At 36.3% G+C, this 27,445-nt stretch overlaps 1 protein-coding gene and 1 long non-coding RNA gene across 8 annotated transcripts in view; one reads left to right on the forward strand and one right to left on the reverse strand.

The window, feature by feature from the left end:
- The window catches only part of CHST9 (carbohydrate sulfotransferase 9), a 241,262-nt gene that overhangs the window by 196,529 nt on the left and 17,288 nt on the right, over positions 1–27,445 (reverse strand). The window contains exons 1-2 of one of the 4 annotated variants that reach the window (XM_072829107.1): positions 5,032–5,172; positions 4,166–4,373 (exon numbers count right to left, since the gene is read on the reverse strand). In XM_072829107.1, the coding sequence (XP_072685208.1) occupies positions 4,166–4,373; positions 5,032–5,088 (265 nt within the window). In that variant the 5' untranslated portion in view covers positions 5,089–5,172. Of the gene's footprint in view, positions 1–4,165; positions 4,374–5,031; positions 5,173–27,445 lie in introns of those variants that run through there. The other 3 variants (XM_072829106.1, XM_072829108.1, XM_072829109.1) reach the window with 3 other exon arrangements.
- Positions 54–24,523, forward strand: LOC140635094 (uncharacterized). 4 transcript variants are annotated; one of them, XR_012032446.1, is made up of 7 exons: positions 54–465; positions 4,189–5,218; positions 8,754–8,917; positions 11,865–12,056; positions 20,272–20,441; positions 24,177–24,225; positions 24,367–24,523. It is a non-coding gene; the product is annotated as an uncharacterized lncRNA (long non-coding RNA). The 4 variants fall into 4 exon arrangements; XR_012032444.1 differs by having other exon boundaries at positions 24,177–24,523; XR_012032445.1 differs by lacking the exons at positions 20,272–20,441; positions 24,177–24,225; positions 24,367–24,523 and adding an exon at positions 14,927–15,572 and having other exon boundaries at positions 56–465.

The raw sequence follows: 27,445 nt of genomic DNA on the forward strand, positions 1-27,445 counted from the left end.
GCACCACCCCTAGTGCTTCTATTAGGTCAGCAGTTCCATAGCTGACAAGTGATTGGGCCCAGCTCATCACTGCCTTATAATGGAAGGCCTGAATCTTCCATCACAATGGACTGTCCTTTTGTATCAACACCTTGGCCTGCACTCAAGACCATTTTCTCCCTTATAGTCCAGGAGACTCGAGTCTCCTTGAGAACAGGGGTTATGGCTGGTTCCTCACTATATCTCAGTATTCACCAGTTTGGCACCTACAATTAAGTCTTTAAAAAATGCTACTGAATGAATGGATACCCTGACCTCAGAGGCACCCTACCTATATCAGAGATCCTTCTGGACACCAACTCTCCTCTTTACATTCAACTGGATCAGCTTCCTTCCAATTCCTACACTGTGAAACACGTTGGCCCTATGCTGGTTAGACTCTCCTATTTTAACTGGAGCTGGAACTGAGTTTTTTTTCTTAATCAGGTAAGGCACAAGCTTAAGATTGTTTTCCTGAATTATGGCTGAGTCTTAATAGTGATAATTCCGAAAAAGCTAGTCCTCAAATGCTCTGCATCATTTTCAGAATAATAGAAGTTCATATTCATTGCTCATTGTTCACTACTACTTGCCAGACACTGTGCTAAGTCTCCTTTAATCCTCCCTGCCACCCTGGAAATATTATTATCCTGCCACATGGAAAATATTATTATCCCCATTTTACAGAGGAGGAAATTGCAGCACAGAGAGGCTAAGTGGTTTGCCTGGGGTCACACCGCTAACAAGTAGATCTGAGATTTTCAAGCTTCTTTCAAAAATGAAATTTGCACTCTTAACAACTAGGGAAAAATTTATAAGCTAACATTCATAATACATCCACATTAGCATAAGGAAATGCATAATCCAATTGGTGAGGTCTTGAAAAATGGGTGTTATTATGGAACTCTCTGTTGTATAATTGGATAGATTTTACTTTCCTTGTCACTCATATTTCCTTTTCAACTCCCAAAATTTTGTCTATTCATAATCTTTACTAGCATATCAGAGCATAGTTAAGAATTTTTTTTGTGTGATTCTAAAGCATTTTATTTTAACAGAAGAACCCAGGAAAACTACAAAGGCTTAGAAAATAGTTCAGATCTTATTAGATTTTAAAGGTCGCATATACAGGCTCTGAAAAGAACCTAAGAGTTCTCATACACAACTGAAATGTATTTGAGATCAAAAGCATTCTGAGTTTTAAAATCTGCTCTATTTACAGAGGGTCTCAGGAACCAAAATAAACTCATCTTCCATAGTTCTTTGAGTGACAGTTCTAAAATGTCCAAAAGACAACATTTTCATTTTTAACGTAACATAAAAGCACACATTCAGATATTTTCTGATTTAAAAAGAAACTTCCCCTAAAAGTGACTGATGCTTCTGATGTTATCTAAAATACATAATACAATACACAAGTAATAGTCTACCTGGAAAACTACAGAATTACAACCCAGGGCACTAACTTGGAATGAGGAAGAATTCCAGATGGAAGTCTTATTGAAAAATAATAAAGCTTTTCTTCAGTAAGATACTTATCTAAAAGAATCTTGGTTCTAACACTTACACTCACTATCACAAGTAGATCGTGAAATATTATACAATTTATGACATATAGAGAATCAGAGAAAGTACTAGCAAATTGCCAAGCAATTTAAGAGAATAAATAGTATTTATTATTATTTATTATAGTACAAGCCCATTTTAACTGGGGAAAATGATTTCCCAACTTGGAAAAGTTATGAACTCAATTAAAAATCCAGCTTGCAAAAGAGGTTACACATCTATGAATTTGTGAATAGCTTAGGCTTACAAGTCAGTATCCATACTGATACTACAGCATTTATTATTTGTGTATCTTATATGCCTTTTTGGTTAGGAGGTTCTTTGAGGGCACATGACAAGTAGGAAAGTCTGGGCATGGGTCTCACTTTGGAAACTTAGCTGTTGCGCCTTTGGACAAGTCACTTGGTTTCTAGGTTTCGGTTACTTCATTTGTACTCTAGGAGGCAGTAATACTCTTTTACTCTGTCTTTCCTGCCCACCCCCCCCCACCCCCCACCTTCGTGAAGCAATGTATAGCAGAAGAAGGGCATGGACTTTGCAGAGATACAACCAGACAGCTTTCCCTCTACACCTACACCTGCACATGTGAGGTCTGGGATAAGTTCCTTACCTACTCAAGCCTCAGTGTCATCATCTATAAACTTAGAATATCACACCTAGGAAGATGTCATTAGGATTAGAGAAAATATATGTAAACATTTGGCACGTACTAAGCTTTAGTAGCTACTAATGCTTGGGGCCCATTTTGTAAACTGCATTATATATGTAAGGTATTATTCTACGATCTGTTTCTTCAGAAATCATGCGGCTTCTTAGTTGACACACTAACCATAACATTTCTCCCATAGTCTTTATATATGAATATATTTTCTTTTATGGATTGGAAACCCATTGTGATACTGTCCTTGTGAAATTTATTATGAGACTATGAAATTAGCAAACCACCAATGAGGAGATCTCTGATTCTTCCTCCTTTGCTGCATTCTAGTCTATAGTCTGCAATGAGTTTTCAATCTGTTTATTCATATCTTTATAACTCATTCAACAAACACCTGCCAAGGGCTTACTATGTGACAAAATCTATGCTATGAGAGAAGTTAGCCTCTATATTTTATTACAGATGGTTTCATGAAATATTATGACAAATTGCTATCGTAATATAGCAAACTTAGAAAATCTTACAGTTCATGTAACTTATAATGGGAATTAAAAATACGTTTTGACAATGTTACATATTCTCTAGAAAATAATTATATGCAAATTCTTTTCACAAAAGTTACTATACAAATTTAATAGATCCAAAGTGTTTATGAAGATAATCCAAGGAAAGGGATTTAGAAAAGGAAACAACTTTAATATTATCATATCTGTGACTCAGTATTAACTTTCAGAGTAGTTTTTTAAAAGATTTTATTTATTTATTTATTTATTTATTTATTTATTTATTTATTTATTTGAGAGAGCAGGGAGAGGGACAAGCAGACTCCATGCTGAGCACAGCGCCTAATTCGGGCATGGACTTGATATGGGGCTTGATCTCATGACCCCAATATCATGACCTGAACTGAAATCAAGAGTCAAAGGCTTAACCAACTAAGCCACCAAGAATCAGAGTAGATTCTAAAGGGTTTTATATCTAGAATGATTTAAAACTAGGCCACAGTTGGAAGCAATTAAGACATTATTCTTCTGTTTTACTTCATTTTCCTTAAAAGTCATAAGCCATAGGCTATTTCTACTAATGGAAAATAACTGAATTTCACAATACATATAGGTATGTATTTTTGTGATGTTCTAAGACATCTCCTTTAATCATTATAAACACAATTCATCCCAACTATCATTATAAACATAATCCATTTTAACAGAAATTGATTGTTTCCGATGTGTGGCAACAGCAAACTGGAATGATGAAAGTACAAACATAGAAGGGTTTGGCAAACTACTGCTTGTGGACCAAATCCAGCCCAATACTTGCTTTTGTAAATAAAGTTTTATTGGAACACAGCCAGGTCCATATGTTTACACATAATCTATGGATGCTCCTATGGTATGTTGGCAGGCTTGAGTAGTTGTGATAGAAATGGTGTGGCTTACAAAACGTAAAATACTTTCTACCTAATCTTACAGACAAGGTTTGTGAACTCCTGCTTCATAGTAAAGGTAATAAAGAATTTCCATGCCAATTTTGAGTACTGATACAAAAATTAAGAAGGGATTAAAGGAGATATTTAGTTGTATATTTAGTTCCTTTTAGGTTTGCGCCGAATGCTTACTGGACACACCAGAGGTAGGACACATGCTACACATTTGAGTAGACAAATTCACCACATGCAGTCCTTGCTGAGCTAATGGGCTGTGTCACTGATACAATAAAAATTCCAAGTGTTGTCCCATCCGTGACAAATGCCCACCAGAATTGCATAATCATCCTTCTTTTTTGGGAGCTGGGGATTTTAGTTTGTCTATTTTTTGTTGTTATTGGAAATATTGTGAGATTCTATAGTTCTGTAAACACTGTAGTTCATTTAATAGAAAATGACCATCATAAGTAAAATAGAAAAAAAGAACTGATTGTTACCTGTATGTTGTTCTTCAATCCAGACTTGCAAATACATGAAGAGGAGCAGCCCTGCTACTCCAAATATGAGCACCGAGAGGAAGACTTGTTTGGGGTTCATGACCATTTCAGATGGCTGCATTTCTCCTCGTTTCTGAAGACCACATGATTTGTTTTTCCATAGAGATTGGATCTTTTGTTCTATTAAGTGCTCATTCCATGAAGTAACCTAGAATTTTTAAAAAATCCACATTGTACCTTGCTCATGATATTTCTTTCCCAATATAGCATAAATAAGCAGAGATCAATGATAATGAAGACGTACGTGAACTGGAATGTTCTAAAGACAAAGACTGTAGGAGATTGTCCCTAGAATGGCAACTTTCTATCATAATGTAAGGAAGATATCATCCCATGGTTAGTAGATAACACCCTCACATTTAATTAGGTACAGTATAGTCAGACTTAAGCCACCCTATATTGGAAAGAGTAAAGTAGGTTCAGGTTATCTTCAAATGATTGTGAGGGGAAATAAGACTATCAGAGTAGACTGTTGAAGGAGTTTTGAAAAACATGTTCCTAGAGTAAAGGGGGAAAAATCACTTCCTGACCGAAAAATACATAAAGTTCAAAAATGGAGAGTTAAATCTATCATTTCTCTCTCGTGTAAAAGTAATAGATTTCTCCAACTGAAAGGGTACATTTAAAATCCTTCCAACGCACAAAAGGATAAATATTAAAAGGTCAGATTTAAAGGGCTTCTCCCACAAGAACATGGCAGTACAGAAGTCAGGCTCCGATTACAGAAATCTACCTCCATAATGAAAGATTTAAAGAAATATTGAAATGACTTTGTTTTAGAACAGTCTCATTTAATGCAATCCTACCCTTTTACTTTTGTAAGCCGCAGCTACATTTGAGGATCTATTGAAAATGCAAACCATCTTGTTAGACAAATATAAACACACACAAAATCTTGCATAAAGAGCAGGATGCTTCAGTACTGTCACTGGAACCCAAGTTAAGAAGCCAGCTTCCCATGAACTGCCACGCAAATACGCAGCAGCCTGCATGGTGAGCTCACATAGTCCAGCTAATGAGGCCAAGGTCACTGCGTTGTATCTAATGCTGGCCAAAGACCTTGGCTCTGTGCTTTGGCCACGGACCACACCCCCTCTTTGGATGAGCTGAATGTTTTCTCCCTGTGAGGACATCCCATCCACTGCTGTGTCTAAAAATGATCTCTTTTTTCTCTAAATATGTCTCAAAAACTTCTGGGAGAATATTGATCTAGCTTTTTTAAGAGGTGCTTGGTGAGATGCAAGGTAAAAGTTAAAAACCTGCTATGAGGAATTTTGGGCTGGTAAAAGGATAAGATTTAGCTGTTCTTGGCAAAACCAATTGGCAAACCAATTTTCATGTAAATGGTGGGCTTGAAAGGTAACCTATGAGATCAGCATCATAAGGAAATGTAGTATGGTGATCACTTGATTAGGAAAAAATTCAGGGGTGCCTGGGTGGCTCAGTTGGTTAAGTATGTGCCTTCATTTTTTTTAAGTGTGTGCCTTCAGCTCAGGTCATGATCCCAGGGTCCTGGCCCAGAGTTGGGCTCCCTGCTAGAGGGGAGTCTGTTTCTCCCTTTCCCTCTGCCCCTCCACCCAACTTGTGCTCTCCTCTCTCAAATAAACAAAATCTCTAAAAATGAAAGAAAAAACAAATCCAGCAAATAGTTAAAAGTGTGTATGTAGAACAACAAAAAGTCATGTTATAAATACATTTTTTCTTTATATTTTTATTATTACCCAGAAGGGGCCCAAGGAATTGCAGTGATTGTCAGTATTAACTGAAGAGCTTTCTAGAATCCACTTGTCTGAATCACCTGAGGAAGGGGTTAGTGTTAATATATTCCTGAGGGCTTTTGAGCATTTCAAGCATTTTCTCCACTTTGCCAGTAGAGTAAGTTTTTAAATAAGTAGAAGAGCTGAGAGTATCGTCATATTGCTATTTGATGGGTGGTGCTTTGCTCTTACATTGATTCAAAACTAGAATCTCATGGGCTTTCCAAACATATGCAACACAGAAGAGTTCCCGAGGGAGATCTGCAATTTGAGGTGTTCCAAGATTGAGTCCCTCAAGGAACTACGAAGAGAAGCCAGCTTTCTCGTCTTGACGCTGCAGTTAAACAATGAACAGACATAATTCCTGGGTGCACAAGAAGATTCAGATAGGAGAAACCAGTTAAACAAAATCCAGTACTAACAGAGAAATAGCTGTTTACAAGAAGAAAGAGACTTTTTACAATCTGTCTACATAATTAAAACTTATCTCAGAAGAAAGAGGATAGAAGAAAATGCATAAATCAGAACAGAGCCACGAACCTGTGGGAATAGTAGATGTGAACGCCAAAAGAGGTACTCCTTGAGGGTTTGCAGAGGAAAATTATTACCTACGACGCTGGAAAGAGATGAAGAATTTGCCCTTCCTTTCTTCAGGAGATGTTGCTCTACTCTGACATATCCTCCTGGGTAAGAAGTCAGGAGAAAACCCATAATTGTTATTATGGCAGATGTGAGTAGGATTGAGTGATTAAAGCCACAAGGCAGAAAGGCAATCTGGTGTAAAACGAAGAGATACGTTTGATTTTCTCCCATCTCAGTCCATTAACCCAACGTTGGCATTAGGAAATGGCTCTCATTAAACAAAGGTGAGGCAGGAGGAGCAGCAGTACTGCTTTAAGCAAACCTGAAGGTCAGTTGTGATGGGAAAACACACCTATTTGGAGATCGTACATCTACCTCTACGCCTGCAGGAAAAGTGCAGACTACTGGAGACTGAAATTACTTGGAATAATGCTATTTTATGTACAAGCATTATACATTTCTACGGTCAGAGGCTTCCTGTATTTCATACAACTCCTTCCTCTCCCCAGTCTAAACACAGTACCTTGAACCTAACCAGTACTCAACAGTGTGCACTGCACTGAACTGAATTTGGAGCTCTAATAACAAAATACAGGTAAATGAACTAGTTTTCTAGTTGTACTTATAAATCCTTAGTCCTAACTTCCAAATTAAATCATGAAAGAGGAATCTATGTGGCTTTGTTAAAAGAAATACATATTTATTTTGATTTGCATATCCTATTGATTTATCCCAAACTAACACAAATAGATATATAAAAACAATGGTTTCACTACATTATCTATTTTCCAACACTTTAGAAATTATCCTTTTAAGATGCTCAACATTAGGGCAGCCCAGGTGGCTCAGGGTTTAGTGCTGCTTCGTCCCAGGGCGTGATCCTGGAGTCCCAGGATCGAGTCCCATGTTGGGCTCCCTGCATGGAGCCTGCTTCTCACTTTGCCTGTGTCTCTGCCTCTCTTTCTCTCTCTCTCTCTCTCTGTGTGTGTGTGTGTGTTTCTCTCATGAATGAATGAATAAAATCTTTTTTAAAAAATTGTTAAAAAAAGATGCTCAACATCATTAATCATCAAGGAAATGCAAATCAAAAGCACAATGAGATATCACCTCAAGCCTGTTAGAATGCCCATCATCAAAAAAGACAAGAGATAACAAATGCTGGCATGGATGTGGAGAAAAGGGATCACTTGTACACTATTGGTGGGACAGTAAACTGGTGTAACCACTAATAGAAAATCGCATAGAGGCTCCTCAAACAATTAAAAACAACTACCATGTGATCCTGCAACTCCACTTCTGAGTATTTATCTGGAGGAAATGAAAATACTATGTCAACGAGATACCTGCACCCCCAATTTCGGTGTTACTTACAATAGCCAAGATATGGAAATAACTTCAGCGTCCACCAATGGATGAATGGATGAAGAATATTACTCAGCATATTCTTACTATTCTTAAGGTGCCATGCATATCAAACTTACATGGTGCTGTATGTCAGTTATATCTCAATAAAACTGGGCAAATTATTTTAAATAAGTATGGTTACCAATAGAAGCATTTTAAGACTTTAGTATACTTATCAGATTGAGGCAATTTATTTGTTTTATTTTTTAAAAATTTTTTAAAGATTTATTTGAGTGAGAGACTGTGTCAGTGGGGGGAGGGGAAGAGGGGGAGGGAGAGGGAGAGAGAGAATCTCACATTCACACGGGGCTCAATCTCATGACCCTGAGATCATGGCCTGAGCTGAAACCAAGAGTTGGATGCTTAACTAACTGAGCCACCTGAGTGCCCCTAGAGGCAATTTATTTAAAAGGAAATCATGAGTTGTCCGGTTGGACAGAAGTCTATGATTTTAGGGAGGGAGTTTTGAAATGTAGAGTATGGTTTGGAACAAATTGGCATAAAACATTCTGGCAAAGAACCTCAAAGTCAGGAGATCACCTGTCCTTACCCTCTACCTTAGGAGGACCTCAGTAGTCCCTGTCATTCTCTATCTCTTTCTTATACTCGAGAGAGTAAGAGACCATCAGGGATGAACTTCCTCAATTTACCACCTGCTCTCACAAAGTTTACTACCATCTGTTTCTGCCCATAATTCTATGCCTCAATCACTTCCAGACTACTGTGAAACTCAACTCCATAAATACTATGCCAACCTGGGTCTTTTCCTGAACCTCTTCCTCCAGTGACTTCCTCTATAACTCCTCCAGCGACTGCTCTACTGCTGTCATTCCCAGATGAGCCTGAAGACAGCACTCTGCCCTGGCTGTCTCAGATGCCTCTTTTCCAGACATCTCTCCACCCATAGCTGTCCAGGAAGCCAGAAGATGTGAGGAGGCTCACAAGTTGTGTAGGTTCTGAAAGTTTATAATTCCCTGGGGTTTTACTTTGTTTTGCTTTTTTCCTATTCTACTTACCACCTCTATGAATTTCCTGCTTCTATCTCTTCCTCATTTTTCTTATTGATGTGTAGTTCCCTTTGCATTTTGGATGGCAATTCTTTGTCAGTTATAGACATTATAAAAATCTTTCTTTTTCTTTCCTTCCATCCTCCCCCACTCCCTTCTTCTGCTGGTGGTGTGGTTGTCTTATCATGAAGAGGTTTTAAGTCAAATTTTGTCATATTTTTCCTTCTTGATGTATCAGCTAGAGTCTTGAAAGAAAGCACAGAATATACTCAAGCTCATGAAATTGTGGAGAGGTTAGTAATAGGACAATTTCCAAAGACTGATCAGCATTTTGAGAAACTAACAAAGAATTGAGTAGTTCCCAAGGGTCAGTAACAGCAACCACTCTTAGAAGCCAAGTCAGGAAGTAGACAGGTATTCTTGGAGGGGGTGGAAGGAGAAGGCTGGCTGATGAGAGCTGTCATTTATTGCACAGAGACATAGACAACATGATCTACTGGGTGTTAAGGGAACCAGAAGAATCACTCTTCTATCCTCAATTCTTCCTGGCCTGAGGACCTTGTTAGTGACTCCTGTTTGGCAAACCCTGTTGAAAGCCTATTTGGCAACCACTGTTGAAAGAGGAGATCCTGCCATTTGGGACAACACGGATGAAACTTGAGGACATTCTGCTAAGTGAAAGAAGTCAGACAGAGGACAAATACTGAATGACCTCACTCATATGTGGAATCTAAAAAAGTCCCCTAAGCCCCAAAACTCAGAAAAACTTTTTATGCAGCACATTCTGGTAAGCCTCCCAAATCACAAAGCAGGGTAGGGCATGGTAGAGATGGGAGATATCAATTCTGTGTTCTTTATGAATTTCCCAAGATAATATTCCTTATCCTCAAATATTAAAATTATTCTTCTGTATTTACTTTCAAAAGTTACAAAGTTCTGTTCCTCATATTTAGTACTTGAATCCACCTGGAATTTATTTTATGTACGTTGTAAGGCATCCATTCCATACAGATACCACTTGTCCAACTCTTAATTGAGGTTATCATTTCACTACTGATTTTTTTTTTGTTACACTACTGATTTCTAATGATTTTCTTATATTTCAAATTCTTATATGTTTGTTACTGCTTCTAGATACTATTCTGTTCTATTGGTCCAATGTCATATGTTTGTATGAACATCTGGGCCTATCTTGGAGGGATGGAAAATGAATCTGATTACTGATTTAATTTTCTTAATGGTTATTTGTTTATTCATTCTACTTTTTTGAGCCAGCTTTAGAAAATTACATTGCCCACACAATTATCATTTCCTTTGGGTTTCCAAATGTACCAGCATAAAGTTGTTCATGGGATTTTATGATTTTAAAGATCTTTCATAGCCTTAGGTAAGCCACCTCTCCATTCCTAATATTATGTACTTGTGTTTCTTTTCTTTGATCATTCTTGCTAGAGATTTGTCTGTTTTGCTTAAAAGTATATTGCAATTCCTCTCTCTTTTTTTTCTTGGTTTATTTGTTCTGTTTCACTGATCTCTTCTCCTATCTTTATTTCTTTCTTCATTCTACTTCTTTATGGATATCTGTTGGGTTTTCTTTTTAGTCTTTTAATTGAAAATTAATTCATGTATTTTAGAACTTTCTTTTTTATAAAACACATTTACATAAGGCCACGAATTTCCTACAAAACTACTTTAGCAGCAAATTGCATTTTTTTAAAGATTTTTTTATTTTTTATTTATTCATGAGAAACACAGAGCAAGAGAGAGAGAGAGAGAGAGAGAGAGAGGCAGAGGGAGAAGCAGGCCCCATGCAGGGAGCCCAATGTGGGACTTGATCCCGGGTCTCCAGGATCACACCCTGGGCTGCAGGCGGCACTAAACCACTGTGCCACCAGGGCTGCCTGCAAATTGCATTTTTATGTGTAGTACTTTCATTGTCATTCAGTTCCAAATATTTTGTAATTTAAATTGGTTTTGTCTTTTTTTAACGATTTTTACTTTCTTGTATTTCTTAGAATTTTCCTGAAGTTATCTAATTTTCTCTGTTCCTTTATGCTTTCTCTGAATCCACAGATTTTGTTAGCTAAGCTGTACTTTAAATTAAAAAATAAGACTTTCTTAGCTATGAATTTTTTTTAAGATAATATTTATTTTTTTCATGAGGGACACAGAGAGAGAAGCAGAGACACAGGCAGAGGGAGAAGCAGGCTCTTTGCAGGGAGCCCGATGCAGGACTGGATCCCAGGATCCTGGGATCATGACCCGAGCCAAAGGCAGGTGCTCAACCACTGAGCCACCCAAGCGTCCCAGCTATGAATTTTTCTAATAGTTTATAGTTTTCATAGGAACTTCGGCATGCTTTAAGTAGACACTGAATTATTTCCTCATCCTAATCATGTTTGAGATTTTCTATTTAAGTTCAATTATTTAAAGGAAATATTTATTTATTATCAGTTATTAAATAAATACAATTGTTGGCATTTTATCATCTGTTCAGTGTTAATTTTTGAGTGCTACACCTTCTTAGTTCACTTTCTTTCTTATTGAAATATAGCCTTAAATATTTCTTCTAGTGAATATCTGAGAGTTAAATTATCTTTGATTTTGTATGTACAAAATTATCTTATTTTTGTCCTCATTCTGGAATGATAGTATGGTTAAATACGAATTCAGGTTAAATTATTTTCTCTCAGCACTCTGAAAATTAATAACCATTCTTTTTCTTTTAAGCTATAATCGGGGTTAATTTTTCTGAGCAATTTTTCTAATTTACCAATTTCTCCGTTTTTGTCTATTCCAGTGTTTATTCTATTGTATTTTTTCCATCACTTTTATAGTATCTCAATTTCTCCTTCTCCATATCCATTTATTCTTGTTTCATTTTGTTAGCCAGGATGCAGTAGGAAGTTACTCAAATAGGAGGGCCGAAAGCAGGGAAGGATTGCGTTTCGTTTTACAGAACCAACAGTTCCAACCAAGGAGATGCCCAACTAAGTGTTACATTGATAGCGCCCTGCTAAATGAGCCTGTTTGAGGGGCACCTGGGTGGCTCATTCGATTGAGCATCTGACTTCATTTCAGGTAAGGGTCGTGATGTCAGGGTCGTGGGATTGAACTTGTGTAGTGCTCTGTGGTTGGTGAGGAGTCTGCTTGAGATCCTCTCTCTCCCTTTCTCTCCCCTCTTCCCTGCAGGCATGTGCTCTCTTTCCCTAAAATAATAAATGAATCTTTAAAAAAGAATGAGCCCATTTAGCTGGAATGGAGCTGAAGACCTGTGCAGAAGCTCCCCTAAGTTTCTTGAAGTTACCTTTAGGTCATTATAATACTAAGTATGGGCAAGTTTTCTGCCATTTTCTGAACATGTGACGTAGGTATTAGCATGTTGACCTGCTCGGCATGCACAATTGAACTAAAGTGTTTGTGTTTATTCAGTGTCTGTTCTCTAATACACTGAATAAAAGCTCCCTGTATTAACCCCATGTAGAGACAGTGCTTTGAAAGCAATCTCCTAGTCACCATACTTAGAACAAATAATAAAAAGTTCTTTCCTTTCAACATTTCTTTGGGTTGTGTTCAATTTGGTGCACCCAAGTGGTGAACCTCTCTCGAGTTTGGCTACATATTTTCTCTGCTTTTCTAGTTTGTGAGATTGTTATTTAAAATAAAAATATATATATGTTTGGTCTTCCTCCCTGTTTCTCACATAGGGCTGCTAAAATCCTTGACATTTCCTCAGTGATAAGTGATAAAGGTGTCTTGTTATGTTAACAAGGTGACTTGGTCAAATAAGGATGGATGCTGGTTGCCAAGAGAACTAACCTTGATAGGGAGTTGAGACTTTCAGTCTCAACCCTTGACCTCTGGGGAGAGGTGAGGTGCTGGAGGTTGAATCAACCACTGGTGGCCAATGATCTAATCAGTCATTCCTATGCAATATTAGAAGCTTTCATAAAACCCAAACCCACAGGGTTCAAAGAACTTTCAGGTTGGTGAACCAGAATGCATCCATATTAATGTGATACATTCCAGTTCTGTTGGGACAAAAGTTCTTGAGCTTGGGACACTTTTTTGCCTTATGTAATTCATCTGGCCATTCATCTATATCTGTTATAATATTCTTTTATAATAAACCAGGAATCTAGTAAGTAAAATGTTTCCCTGAGTTCTGTCAGCCTCTCTAGCAAACTAATGGAATCTGAGGAGGGGGTTGTGGCATCCTCCAATCTACAGCCAGTTGGTCAGAAGCAAGGTGACAATCTGGACTTGTGACTGACATCTGAAATGCAAGACGGGGGTAGTGGGGTGGTGGTGGTGTGGATAGCAGGAGGGAGAAATCTTGTCAGACTGAGCCCTTAATTTGTGGGATCTGATGCTATCTCCAGGTAGATGGTGTTATAACTGAGTTAAATTTATGTGATGCCTGGTTAGTGTTCATGGAGAACTGGAGAACTGCTTGGTGGTATTGGATAAATCACACCTACCAGAAAGTTTTATACACTTTTACTAGAAACTATCCTTTACTATGAATATTTTATATGTATTTTAAAGTTTTTGTCAGACCATACAAAAACTTAAATTTTGCTTGTAATTTTGCTCATAAATGTCTTAGCATTAGATTTATTCATGATCTTGGAATGCTTATGAATAAGCTCATGAATAAGCTCATTTAGGATGGAAGAGTTTTTAAATTTTTATTTCCCTTTTTCTCTCTTTCCCCATCTTCTGCCTCTCTGTGCCATTCCTTCCTTATCAAGTAATTCTGCAGTGGCCTCCAAGTTGTACCTTGGGCTCCTATCCAGAGCTAAGGTTCATCATTGTAGGCTTAGTGTTTCTGACCTAGGGTGACACTGGGGCTATTGTAAACCAGTCAATGAACCTAGCTACTAGTTCCCACATGGGAGCTAAACTCCCAGACAGCCCAGCAGCTTCCATACTCAAAGCCTAACTGACTCATAATTTCTGCCTATTTCACCAGTTTTGTTTTTTTACTTCTGTTTATGATATTGAGTATGGTTTAATGTTTTTCTTCTTTTTTTTTTAATTCATCTTCCACTGGCCTGAATGGACTAGGATACTAAAACATTAACAGATGTCCTTTTCTTGACCAGAAATCCCATGTAAACTTTTCAGACTTAATTTTATCTGTAAAGATGGGACAGTGAAATCTGTACTATGCATCTGACAGTTTTAGAATATATTAAGTTAAACAGAATATGTGATCTTTTAGAAAAGTATAGATAAAGTGTAAAATTATAAAGCATTTTGCCTATCTGGTTTAAGGAAATTAAAGTTTTCATTTGCTAGGTATTGTGGGCATATAAACTCTTAAAAAATATATTGGCTTTATCAACCATAGTGAGATTAGAGTGTGGTATGTAGTCAAAGGATATTTTGTCAATTATGGACAGTGTTTTACTTAAAGGGAAAAAATGTAGATAGCACTCACCTTATTTAGTTATTGTAAATGCATTATCAGTCATAATACCATAAATCTTGACTGAATTACTCTTAATTGAATGAGAAATGTGAAAATTATTTATATTTATTACTTAATGTTTTTACTATTTTGGATGTTAAATAACTTAATCCATTTTATTATTGTGCAAATTCTGAAATTCTATAGGCAATTTCTATATATGTTCACTCAATCCTCAAGCAATTTTTAAAGCTATGGTTTTGAAATAATTTTAGACTCACATAAAAGTTGCAAAGATAGATTCCCTACCTACCCTTTACTCAACTTCCTCCAACGATACCATTTTACATAACCATAGAACAATTTGTCAAAGCCAAGAGCTTGACCACAGTACATGTGGAAGGCAGACTAATGCCCCCTTCCCCAAAGAGTCATCCCCTCCTCACTGGAGCCTGCAAATATATTATCCTACCTAGTGATGGGGAATTAATGCAGATGGAATGAAGGTTTTGCTAATCAACTGATCTTAATTTAGGGAGACTATTCTGGATTACCTGGGTGGGCCCAATGTAATCACAAGGGTCCTTAAAAGTGTAAGAGGGGAGCAACAGAGGAAGTCAGAGTGCTGTGATGTGAGAAGAACTCAACCAGTTCAGTTAGCTTTGGAGATGGTGGAGATGGAGGAAGGAACCATGAGCCAAGGAATGCAGGTGGCCTCAAAAGGACAAGAAAGAAAATGAATCCTCCCTGGAGACTCCAGGAAGGAACATGGACCTGCGGACACCCTGACTTAGTCTGTCACACTTCTGAACAAAGAACTGCAAGATCATACATCTGTGCTGTTCGAACCACTCAGCTAAGATCTGCTAGGATCTGTTAAAGCTGCAAAGAAAATACAGTACAATACATTATAAAGTAACATTTTAAAAGGAGACAGTTTGTGAAATTGCTATGAATGGGTAAAATAATACTGATCTTTTCAAATATTTTTCACGTGGTTTCTTAAGCATAGTGTTTTTTGGTCTATTTCTGTGATGGCACAATTGTTCAATTTTTTTGTTCTGTTTTGTCATGCAGAACACAGAAACATATTCCTTTACTAGACACTAATTTATAGGTGCTTCCTTATGTATTCTGTTACTTTGATTTCCTGTATAATTTATTTAACGGGTACCTTCCACTTTTAGCTGTTGTAATTAAAATTTAATTATAATTAAAGTTTTTAAGAAGACAAGGCTTTGCCCTTATATTCTTTGTTTTAGATGAAGTAGTTTTAAACTCACATTTTATATCCTCGTGTTCAGTGCAAAGTTGTTCGTCTGCTTTTAGGCAAATAATAGTCTATCTTTATAGACTACACGAGACTAAAAGTAAAAGCCCTCGCAAACATTTAACACAAACATTTGTGTTGGGGGGGAGACCCCTTATAGAGATTATTGTTAAATGAATTATTCATCTCATCCCTTATGTTTACTTGTTCCCTATTCTAATGTGTTAAATACAGAGAACACAACAATGTTATATTTTACATTTGTTTAAGCATTGTCACCAGAATTTGTAGCATGCCAGCCAGGAGTCATCAGGATCACATTAAGTAACACAGAGATGGCCAAATTCTACTTTATCAAAGGGATCTATGAAGATAGAGGAAGGCCTGGAAAAGTTCTCTGGAGTCCTGGGATTTGGCCAAGGTGGTACAAGAACATGGCAATTTGAGTGGTCATGTCTGAGACGATTTGAAGCAGTCATCGGCAAGGGCTTATATCAGATAAGGTGACGGAGTTAGCAAGTCCAATGAAACAACTGGGTGTTAGTTATTAAGAGTAGTTAATAATGTAACCTAAGGAGTGCTACATGAGAGATGGCTTCCAGTTCACAACTGAAATCAACTGTGGTATAAGTAACAGAAATGGGTAGGAAACAAGTAAGAAGCAGAATTAAAGAATAAAGTGGGTGGTGTGGTGCCTCCCTAATGTTCCTTCTGGTTGTCTGTATGGAAGCCACACCATTTAGGACAGAGTCCTCACCTCCAGCTCCAGTGATGGGCCCGAAATAGTGTAAACCTAACAGGAAATTAATCCTAAACTCCTCGTCAAAACAGTTGGTTCAGGAATGGCCTGCTGTATTAGTTTCCTGGGGCTGCCATAACAAATTATTACAAACTTGGTGGCTTAAAACAAAAGAAATTTATTCTCTCATGGTTCTGGAAGCTGGAAATCCAAAATCAAGGTGTAGTCAGGGCCATAATCCCCCTGGAGGCTCTAGGGGAGAATACCTCCTTGCTGCTTCTGGCTTCTGGTGGCTCCAACCTGTTTCCACTTTCACACAGCCACAGCCTTCTCTGTGTGTTTTATAAGGATACTTGTCATTGGATTTAGGGCCTGCCCAGATAAACCAGAATGAGTTTATCTTGAGATCCTTAATTTAGTTACACCATCAAAGACCTTTTTTCCAGATCCGATCCCAGGTTCTGGGAGTTAGGTAACCCAGGGGGTGAGCTACGCAGAACAAAACTTTGGTTGGCTGGTCATGGGAGGTGATATTTTTCTCTCGCCATGAATGTGACTAAGAAAGCACATAGTTCATGCTGTTGCTGGAAGCCTCTGGCTTCTCTGATGGAAGCTGGCCTGAAGAACAAGGCAGCACAAAGGAAGGCAACCTGACACCTGTAGAGAAAACAGAAAACTCTGACTGGCCCCTGACTGCATTCACTTGATCTCTGTATTTGTAAATTAGGAGAGCCAATAGATTTCCTTTATTTTTCAATCTATTACAAAGCAAGTCTAAGTACAGTAAGAGAACTAAGTAATCAGCTATATTTTGAGTGTAACAATTTTTGCAGGATATTCAGAAATAAATGGAAATAAAAGTACTAACATTTATTTATTCAACAGTTATTATATTCTAGGCACTATTCTAAGCATTGATTATTTAATTTAATTTTCATAATAATCCTTTTATCTTTCCATACAAGAAATCTGCAGGACAAGTTTATGTAACCATACAGTCTGATGCAGAGTTCAGTGAGAGATGAGGTGAGAGGTGCAGGTTAAGACACACCACAGCCTTGATGTCAACTATGGTGATCACACTTGTCCTGTGGACATAGAAGAACATAAGACAGGTCTGAAGGGAGTGGAATGATCAGGCTTGCACTTTGGGAAGATCACTTTATGTGAAGACTAGACCAATAGGCCATTGGCCAAGAAATCCCTAGAACGGAATTGGACTGGGTTATATTCCATTCCAAAAATCCTCTTTTTGTTTATGAACATCCTCTAGTCTTTCATTACTGGAGGCAGTTTACTATAGCCTAAGTTAAGTATGTAGTTACTTTCTTTGTTTTGTTTTTGTTGTTTTTGTATTTTTTAATTTAAATTCAATTTGCCAACATATAGTAGTATAACATCCAGGGCTCATCTTATCACATGCCCTCCTTAATGCCCATCACTCAGTTACCCCATCCCCACACCCACCTCCCCTTCTGCAAACCTTTGTTTTCCAGAATTAGGAGTCTCTCATGGTTTGTCTCCCTCTCTAATTCTTCCTCACTCAGTTTCCCTCCTTTCCCTTACAGTCCCCTTTCACTATTTCTTATATTCTGCATGAGTGAAGCCATATAATAACTGTCTTTCTCTGATTTGCCTATTTCATTCAGCATAATACCCTCCAGTTCCATCCAAGTAGAAGTAAATGATAGGTATTCATCTTTTCTGATAGTCGAGCAATATTCCATTGTGTATATATTCACATCTTCTTTAACCATTCATCTGTCAAAGTATGTAGTCACTTTGTATTACATACAAAATATATACTATCCTACATCCATACTATGTTATTATGTAGTGTGTGGTAGTTAAGTAGGAAGATTCTAGAGCCTGAACGCCTGGGTGCAAATCACAGTTTGAGGATTTCCTAGTTCTGTGATGCAGCTTATTATGTAACCTTTGTGTGCCTCAGTTTCCCCACATCTAAATTGGGGTAATAAAAATACCTACCATGTGAGGTTGCTGTGAAATAACTTAATATGTGCAAAATATTTAGAAGGATCCTTGGCCCATAGAAGCAATATTAAGATGTTAATATCTTTACAGTCTGTGTGCCCAGCATGGAAACACATGTACTATACCTAATCTACAGGTATCTGTTGAAAGATTGGGTATTTTTACTTTAAAAGGCAGTCTGTTTTTGCTGTTAGAGAGGTTCAGTCTTTCAATTCCAGCCAATTCAATCCTACAAATATACATCCATTAGGTTCAAATACAATCATGGCCCTGTATTTAGTGCCAGACACTGTATGCAAATCCAAAATGTGTAAGATTCAATCTCTGATCTTTATCAGAGAATATCTGAACCTATTTACTCATAATTTGTACAAGTTCGTTCTGGTAGAGCCTTCAAGAACTCATAACAAATCTGTTCTCCTTTACATGACAGACTTTCCAATTATTGAAAACAATTATCCTGTCTACCCTTAATCTTTTTTACTCCAGGATAAACAATAAATAAATACACACAATTCCTACAGCCATTCCTTACAGGACAGGGTTTAGGAGCATTCAATCAATTTAATCATCCTCCTCCAGACGCATTTGAGTTTGTTAATGCTTTTCTTTAAATGCAGGGCTCAGAAGTAGATACAATAATCTGAACATGATTCAATAGATGGATAATGTTATGAGGATTTGTACCACAAAAATAATAGCTAAACTTGAGTGCATCCACAGATAAAATGGGAGAATAAAACAGGTTATAGGTTAGAGCCTTAGGGATTTCCTTTAGTCCAAATAAAAGTGGAATAGAAAGATCTTCTAAAACAAATTTTAAAGAAAGGATTGTGAAATAAATGTCATAGGGAGTATGCAATTATAAAGACAAGATATTATTATATGGTAAGCAATAAATAAAGAATATTCATTTAATAAATACACATAAGGAAAAGATTTAAAAAAGAACAGGGACAAGTATTAATTATGAAATACAGTCCTCCCTGAAAGTGGAAAAAGTTGAGACCAGAAAAGATGATCTGGTCAATGTGGAAATTACTGAGAAAAGATAAAAAAGGACCAAAGGATTTTGAGGAGAAAAAGTACAAAATGAGAATTTACTATTCCAATCATTGTTTTCAAATGTCAGAAGAGAACAAGACTTCAGTACACAGTAGGGAAGGATAGTTGTTATACACACAAATGTTATTCATAAATCCTTGAATAATAATGAACAACACCCTTAAATAATAATGAAGTACTTTGGGTATTATGTAAATAAGCCATATATGCTAATTTTTTTCTCTTTCAATGACAGCAAGACATGAGTTTTTCATGTTGATGAACAGAGTTGCTTTTCAAGGAGACAGTCCAATGTATACAGGAAGTACATAATCTAGTGAGTTTGGAGGGTCATTATAACTGGAAAAGTGATATAATCCAAAAGTAGGATAATGCAAGAGAGAGAGAGAAAACAAAGCAGGGGGGAGGGGGGAAGGAAAGTGAGAGAATTTTAAGAGCTCCATGGTGACATATCTACTCTCCAAAACCTCAAAAATCTCAAAAAAAAAAAAAAAAAAAAAAGGCAAACAAAACCTGGTAGTATTTAAGAGGCAAGAGGCAATAGAACATTAGGAAGGCATTTTAATCTTTCCATTTATTTCTTATGAGTAGTGGTGGTTACAACTAGTATGTTAGCTACAACTTGAAACGGGTACGTTAAACTGGTTTTCAAGTGTTAGTTTTTATAGTAAAATAGCAATATTTCCACTTAACTAACATCAAATAGTTAAGACTACTTCTAGCACAAAAATTCTTGTAATAAATAATTTAGACAAAAGTTTGGCATTGCTCTATATTCAACAAAATGTAGATAGATTTTCTTTTTTAAAAGATTTATTTATTTGAGGAGGGAGGAGCTGCAGTGGAGGGAAAGGACAAATAGACTCTCGCTGAGTGCAGAGCCCAAGAGAGGACTCAATCTCAGGACTCTGAGCCAAAACCAAGAGTTGGATGGACACTTAACCAACTGTACCACCCAGGCGCCCGTAGACATATTTTTAAGTAAGTATTTTTATGGTAAGACAATAAAACACAGATAAATACTACTGTTACTAGTTGCCAACTAGGCAAAGTGTCTTTTATATATCATCATGTTACTGCCATATATTACATTTCTAAATCCCCCCTTCTGCTCGTCATAGTAACAATGAAATCCCTGTAAAGGTATCGTATTTGTAAATTATCCTGCTTCTGTACGTCAGATATATTGGGTAGTTATTTCTGTTAATGATTAATTAGGTTAGACAGTCAATATCTATTTGGAAGATTGATTTTTTTCTTCATTGTATATTATCTGGACATCTGATGTGTTCCTTTTGTACAACGTCTCTTATAGAACGGATAATACTCCTTCTATAGAATAGGAAAATTCAATGGTTAACATAAAGCCTTCTAAAACACTGGAAATAGATGTATATTTTAAAAGGAATATGATTTGTTTCTTACAGATAGTAAAGTTTGTAAGCCAAGCACTCATGGCTAGCTCCAAGCAATCTCATGCAAATATTTATTAAATTCTCCTATGTGCTCCCTCTCTCTCTCCTCTTGTTTCACATTCTAGCCCATCTGTGCTTATTAGCCTGCAACCATTTAATAGAAAAATAACATGAAAAAAACCAGCAGAGGTGCTAATCTACAAATCTTGCTTTAAAAAAGGAAAATAAATCTGCAAAAATATCTACTGATGAAAATCATATAGTAGGCTGGTAAGGCATTTTCAGAGAACACACCACAAAAATAGTGCTCATATTACAATATCAAAGTGACTGCCTAAGGTAGTTATTGAAATAAGTACAGATACGTTGGGAAGCCTGAAATGATGCCAACAAAGCAAAGCAGGAATTATATATAACTGAAAATTAGCATTCCATAAAAAAGCAGGAAATACAACAAAACATGTAAAAAAAATTGTGAAAAAATATTATGAAACCTCAAGGATAGTACAAAATTATGAATAATTTGTGCTGCTTTTAATGCTATTATTGTACTGGTTGGTTTTAATTAATTTAGTTAATTAGTCAAGGAGGAGGATGTCTATATAAATAAGGGCAGACTGGACTCATGTATATTCCCTCTTCAAATTCCTCTAAAATAAAAGCAAAGAAACTAGAAACAAAATATCTACAAAGACAGATAAAGAAAGAGAAGATAATTACAAAGCAGAGAAAAAAATAAATTTTTAGAAAAATGACATGCAGAAAGCGGAGGCTAACTTAAAAAATCATAAATGCTGAGGTCAATATGTTTTCATAGATACTAACAAGAAATAAAGTGCTATGTGTTATAAAACCCAGGAAAGGTGCACTAAGTTTCCTGGAAGAGGAAAGGCAAGAATGAAGGTAATAGTTAACCAGAAGAGAAGCAAAGTAAAGAACAGGGGAAAAAACATAAAACAACAACAAATTTAAATGAACTATATTTTATATCCTTAGATAAATAAGAAAACAGTACCATCAAAACTAGACAGGACTCCATATTTAATAAAAAGAAAAGAAACCAGAGAGAAAGGGGAAGGAAAGAAAAAAGAAAACTCTTCTAAATGAAAAATATAGCCAAAATGAAAACCCAACCTACAGGTTAGAAGATAGGTTAGGATACCTTCTTGGAAGGCAGAGTAAAAGGACAAAGAGATGGGAAATTGGACAGGAAAAAGAAAAGCCAGGAAATATGATTCATCTACAAGATTCAACAACTGAATAAAGGAGTTCCAGACCGAACTAGGAAAACAAAATGAAGGAGACTATTAGTGATGTATTTCAAGAAAATTTCAGGGAACTTAAGGACATGAATTTACAGATTTAAAGGGATCATTGAGTACCTTAGCACAATGGATATGAAATAAGCATATCAAGGAAGATCATACTGACATTTCAGAATGCTAGGAATAAAGAAAAGATTCCATGTGTTGTCAGAGAGAAACAAATGGGTCATATCCAGGGGATCAGGAATCAGAATTATGTCAGACCTGGAACACTGGAATCCAGAATAAGGCAATGGAACAAGAATGTCTTAAAAATTCTCAAGGAAAATCATTTTCGTTTAAAATTCTTAAATGCTATCAAATTCTATAAAAGTCTCAATCAAAGGTGTGGATAGAACAAATATTTTCAGACAAATTTTAAAAAAAATTTACCTCTCCAAAAACTGTAGGAGGACTTGATGAAGCAAGGGAGTAAGATAAGAAGAGGAAATGGGATACAGAAAGCTGTAGATCAGAAAAGAAGAAAGATAACATGAGAGAAATTTCTGGTTAGTAGTGAAAGAATAAAAGTTGTGGAACAGGTGTAGAGGGTAAGCAGTTCAAACTAGAGCAGAACAGAGACTTGGGAGAAACTTTTTGTAAATACCATCAGATTAGCTGATTTGTCTGAACATCTAAGAGGATATTTAAGCAATGATGAAGACTTTGATCAAATCAGTGATAACTTAGAACATTAAGCAAATGAAAGAGCAAGACACTATTAAATTCAGGGAAAACAGAAAATGTAGGAAAGGAAAAAATAAATTGAACTGCATGGGTAGGCTATGGATAGCATACACACAATCATGATAAAGAAAGCACTGAATACATATCTAAATAAAATGCTATCACTACATTGTGAGGATAGAATGGTTGGGAAGTCAAGGATCAATATGTGTCATAAAATGAGGAAGGAAAAAGGAGTAGGATAAACTCTTTGATCACAATGGAAAGTAAATGGAAAAAGCCTAAAATTCAAATACCAAGTTCTAACATGTAGATATTGTTTAAAGACAAGGAAGTAATTACCAAAATATGGAAGTTCATATGACTTATAATAGGCAGAACCAGAATCCAAATTTAGTTTGTCTGTCTCCAAATTACATTCTTTCTACTAACCTTAAGTGTACCCCTCAAATACAGTGATGCCAAAATTGTGAGATTCATTAAAATTTGCTCAAAAAGAGCTCATTTACTTTTTTATTACCAAAAGTTACTGAAAATCAGAGTTGACTAAATAAAGTGAAAACCTAAATAAGATATAAGGAGCTATTTGTCTTAAGAAAATATCACCTTTACAACACAGATACTTTTATATCATTTAACCACATCTCAGGAACTCATAAAAGTGGATGTCAAAGCTGAAATATAATGATCATGTATTAATCAGTTGTCCAGGCAAACACAGAGGACTTCCTTTTTATGGCTACACTATTTCCTTCTTGCTATTGCAAAATATGTCCTCTGTATTCCTAACCATTTCGTGCCACTGACCTGTTGACCATTCTGAAAGGTATCACCTCTCTGGTTCCTATGGTGATGGTTGCTTATTTAACCTTTAATAACCTCGCCCATTTCTGTTTTTTCTTTCTTAGAGTTCTATGTTCTTTTCTCTGTTCAGTCCCCCATGAAACGATCTAATCTCTGTAAAGAAGAAAAGGTAACTCATGCTCCAGTTCTAATAGAACTCTCTTTTGCTCTCACATTTTTAAATGTCTACTGGATATTTCCATTACATATTCTACCATTTCTAACACTTCTTAACTGTTCCAAATTTCTTATAATGACAAACAAAGCCCTTTCTGATGTAGCTCTTGATTACTGCCTTAGTTTTATCACACATACCTGGATCTCAGACTTTACTCTTAAGGTGGGATAAATTATTTAAATTCTTAATAACTAACTGCATTCATTTTTGCCCCTGGGCACATGAACGTTCTCTCCTTTCATTTTAAAATCTTCTGCCTACCTCAAGCTGGTCCTTGTCTGTTCTTTAGGACTCATCTTTGAAGTGATGTTCATACCAAACACAATGCCATAGACATGGTGAGTGGAATACAAAGATGCGTTGAATAAATGAACAAAAACTCTTGGTAGGTAACTTATCTCTAGATAATCTCTTTAATTTACCAGTCTTTATTAAATACTGCTGATTAAGTAATTTTCCTTTGCTTAAAAACACATTAGATCTGGGGCAGCCCGGGTGGCTCAGCAATTTAGCGCCACCTTCAACCCACGGCCTGACCTGGAGACCCAGGATGGAGTCCCACATCCGGCTCCCTGCATGGACCCTGCTTTTCCCTCTGCCTGTGTCTCTGCCTCTCTGTGTGTGTGTGTGTGTGTGTGTGTGTGTGTGTGTCTCATAAATAAATAAATAAATAAAATCTTTAAATAAAAACTCATTGGATCTTTTTTTTTATTGTTGTTTATTGTTTTATTGTTGATCTAAAATGGAAAACTCTTCTGTCTGCCTTTTAGGCTCTACATAAGGTGGTCACTATACCTCTACTGCCCCCCTAACAGAAAGCCTCCTTTCTAGCATACTGATTCCTGAGCACCCCATGCCCATTAGTACACCAAGCAGGTTGGTTTTTCTCTTTATGATATCTATCCTGGAACTTTCTTCCTTTCTAATCTCTATCCTATAGGATAGTAGTTCAAGGCTAACTTCTTTCATAAAGTCTTTGAACTACTCTAGCCCATATTGATGATAATAACAACATTTTAGTAATTTATCAAATGTATTTTGAGAATCTGTTATTTGACAGACATTGTTTAGATATTGGGACATAAAAGTAAGCTGGAGAAAAGCAAGAAAATAAGTTAAAACAAATTAAAAATATGATTTTAAATTAAAAATATGATTACAAAGTGCGAGAAATGCTAAAAGCAAGGGGCAAGTTAGAGAATTGCTGGGTGTAAGCAGTGAGTTAAATATGCAAGTCAAGATCTTTAAGGCAGACAGAATTCTAAGCTTAAGTTCAATAGGCCCACACCTACATAATTCCCTCCCCTTATGTGGAAATAAGATCTGTAATTTGCTTCTAATGGATAGCATGTGAAAAATGTAGACATTTTATAGAATTAATGTCCTAAATCAGTTGCCTTGAATTAATTAGAAGAAAGATTATTTCAATCATGAGAAAGAAGGAAATCCCACCACTTGTGACAACATAGATGAACCTAGAGGACACCATGCTAAGTGAAAGAAGCCAGACCAAGAAAGCCGAATACTATACGATCTCCTTACACAAGGAATCTAAAAAAAGACAAAAACAAAAACAAAAAAACGAAACAAAAACAAACAAAACCCAAACCAAAAAAACAAAACAAAACAAAAGAACTCATAGAAACAGAGAATGGTGGCTACCAGAGGCCAGGAAGTTGGGAAAATAGAGAGTTGCTAGTCAAAGAGTATAAGCCGTCAGGTATAAGATAAATAAGTTCTCGGAATGTAATGTACAGTACAGTGATCATAGTTAATAACACTATATTGGGTACTTGAAAATTGTTAAAAGAGTAAATCTTAAGCATTCTTACCATACATATACAAAAAAGGTAGCTATGTGAGGTTGATAAACATTATAATTAACCTGACTGTGGTAATCATTTCACAATGTATATTTATCAAATCATGTTGTACACACACACACACACACACACACACACACACGATAAAATGAGTATCTTGAGTAGGCATAACTTAATCAGGTGATCTGTTTAAGAATGGGCCCAGGATATCCTTAGAGCTAGAGATGCTCTCCTACTGGCTTTGAAGAAGCAAAAAGCTAGCTATGAACTTCTTATGCAGAAGGGTGGCCCTTAGGACTAAGTGAGGGTCTCAGTCTTAAAGCTGTTATAAGTAAACTCTGTCCCTAAACTCAATAAGCTTACAAGAAGACCCTGGGCTTCAGATAAGAATGCAGCCCAGCGGAAGCTTAATTACAGCCTTGTGATACTCTGAGCAGAGGATCCAATTAAGTTGCTCCTGACTTCACAACAAAGAAAGACATCAGAGATAAAAAAGGGGCATAACATAATGGTACGGGAGCAATTCTCCAAGAAGATGTTAACAAACCTTAACATATATAACAGGAGAGCATCAAACTATGTGAGGCAAAATTGATCGAACTGCAAGGAAAAACAGATAAATTCACCATTATAATTGGAGACTTCAACAACCTTCTATCAGAAATAAACAGATCCAGGGACATCTGGGTGGCTCAGTCAGTTAAGAATTTGCCTTTGGGTCAGGTTATGATCCCAGGGTCCTAGGATCAAGCCCTGCATCAGTTTCCCTACTCAGTGGGGAATCTACTTCTCCCTCTCCCTCTGCTCCTCCTCCCTGTTCATGCTCTCTCTCTCTCTCTCTCTCATTCTAATACATAAAATCTTAAAAGAAAAATAAATGCAACAGATCCAGCAGGCAAAAATATAAAAAGATAAAACATCAGTGAAGGCATAGTTTTACTCAATAATATGATCAGGAAACTGGATATAATGGTTAGCTATACTACTTCATCCAATAATAGCGAAATATACATTCATCTCAAGTGTACATGGAACATTTACCAAGATAAACCACATTATGGGCCACAAAATAGGAGTTAAAATTTTTAAAAGAATAGAAATCACAATGTCTATTCTCATATCACAGCAGAATTAAACCAAAAATCAGTAATAGAAAGATGGCTGGAAAATTCCAAAGTACTTAGAGATTAAACAACACACCTCTAAATAATACATGAGTTAAAGAGAAATTGCAAAAGACATATAAAAATATTTTGAACTAAATGAAAATGAAAAATACAATTATCAAAATTTGTGGTACGCCACAATATCAGTGCTTAGAGAGAAACTTATAGCACTGAATACGTATACTATCTAAAATCAATCACGTAAGATCTTAGCCTAGGAAATTAGAAAAAGAAGAACACATTAATTCCAGATAAGTTGAAGAAAAGAAAAAATAAAATTACAACAGAAATCAATGAAATTTAAAATAGGAAGTCAATAGAGAAAATCAACAAAACCACAAGCCAGTTCTTTGAAAAGACCAATAAAATCAGTCTCTAGTCAGACTAATTAAAAAAAGAAAAGGAAACAAATTGCTAGTATCAGAAATAAAAGAGAGAATATCAGTACATATCCCATGGAAATTAAAAGCATAATAAATGTTATGAAGAGCTCTATGCCTACCAATTTGATAACCTAAATTAAGGGGACCAATTCTCTGAAAGAATCTGCCAAAATTCACACAAAAATA

This window comes from Canis lupus, chromosome 6, assembly GCF_048164855.1.
Source record: "Canis lupus baileyi chromosome 6, mCanLup2.hap1, whole genome shotgun sequence".
NCBI classification, from domain to species: domain Eukaryota; kingdom Metazoa; phylum Chordata; class Mammalia; order Carnivora; family Canidae; genus Canis; species Canis lupus.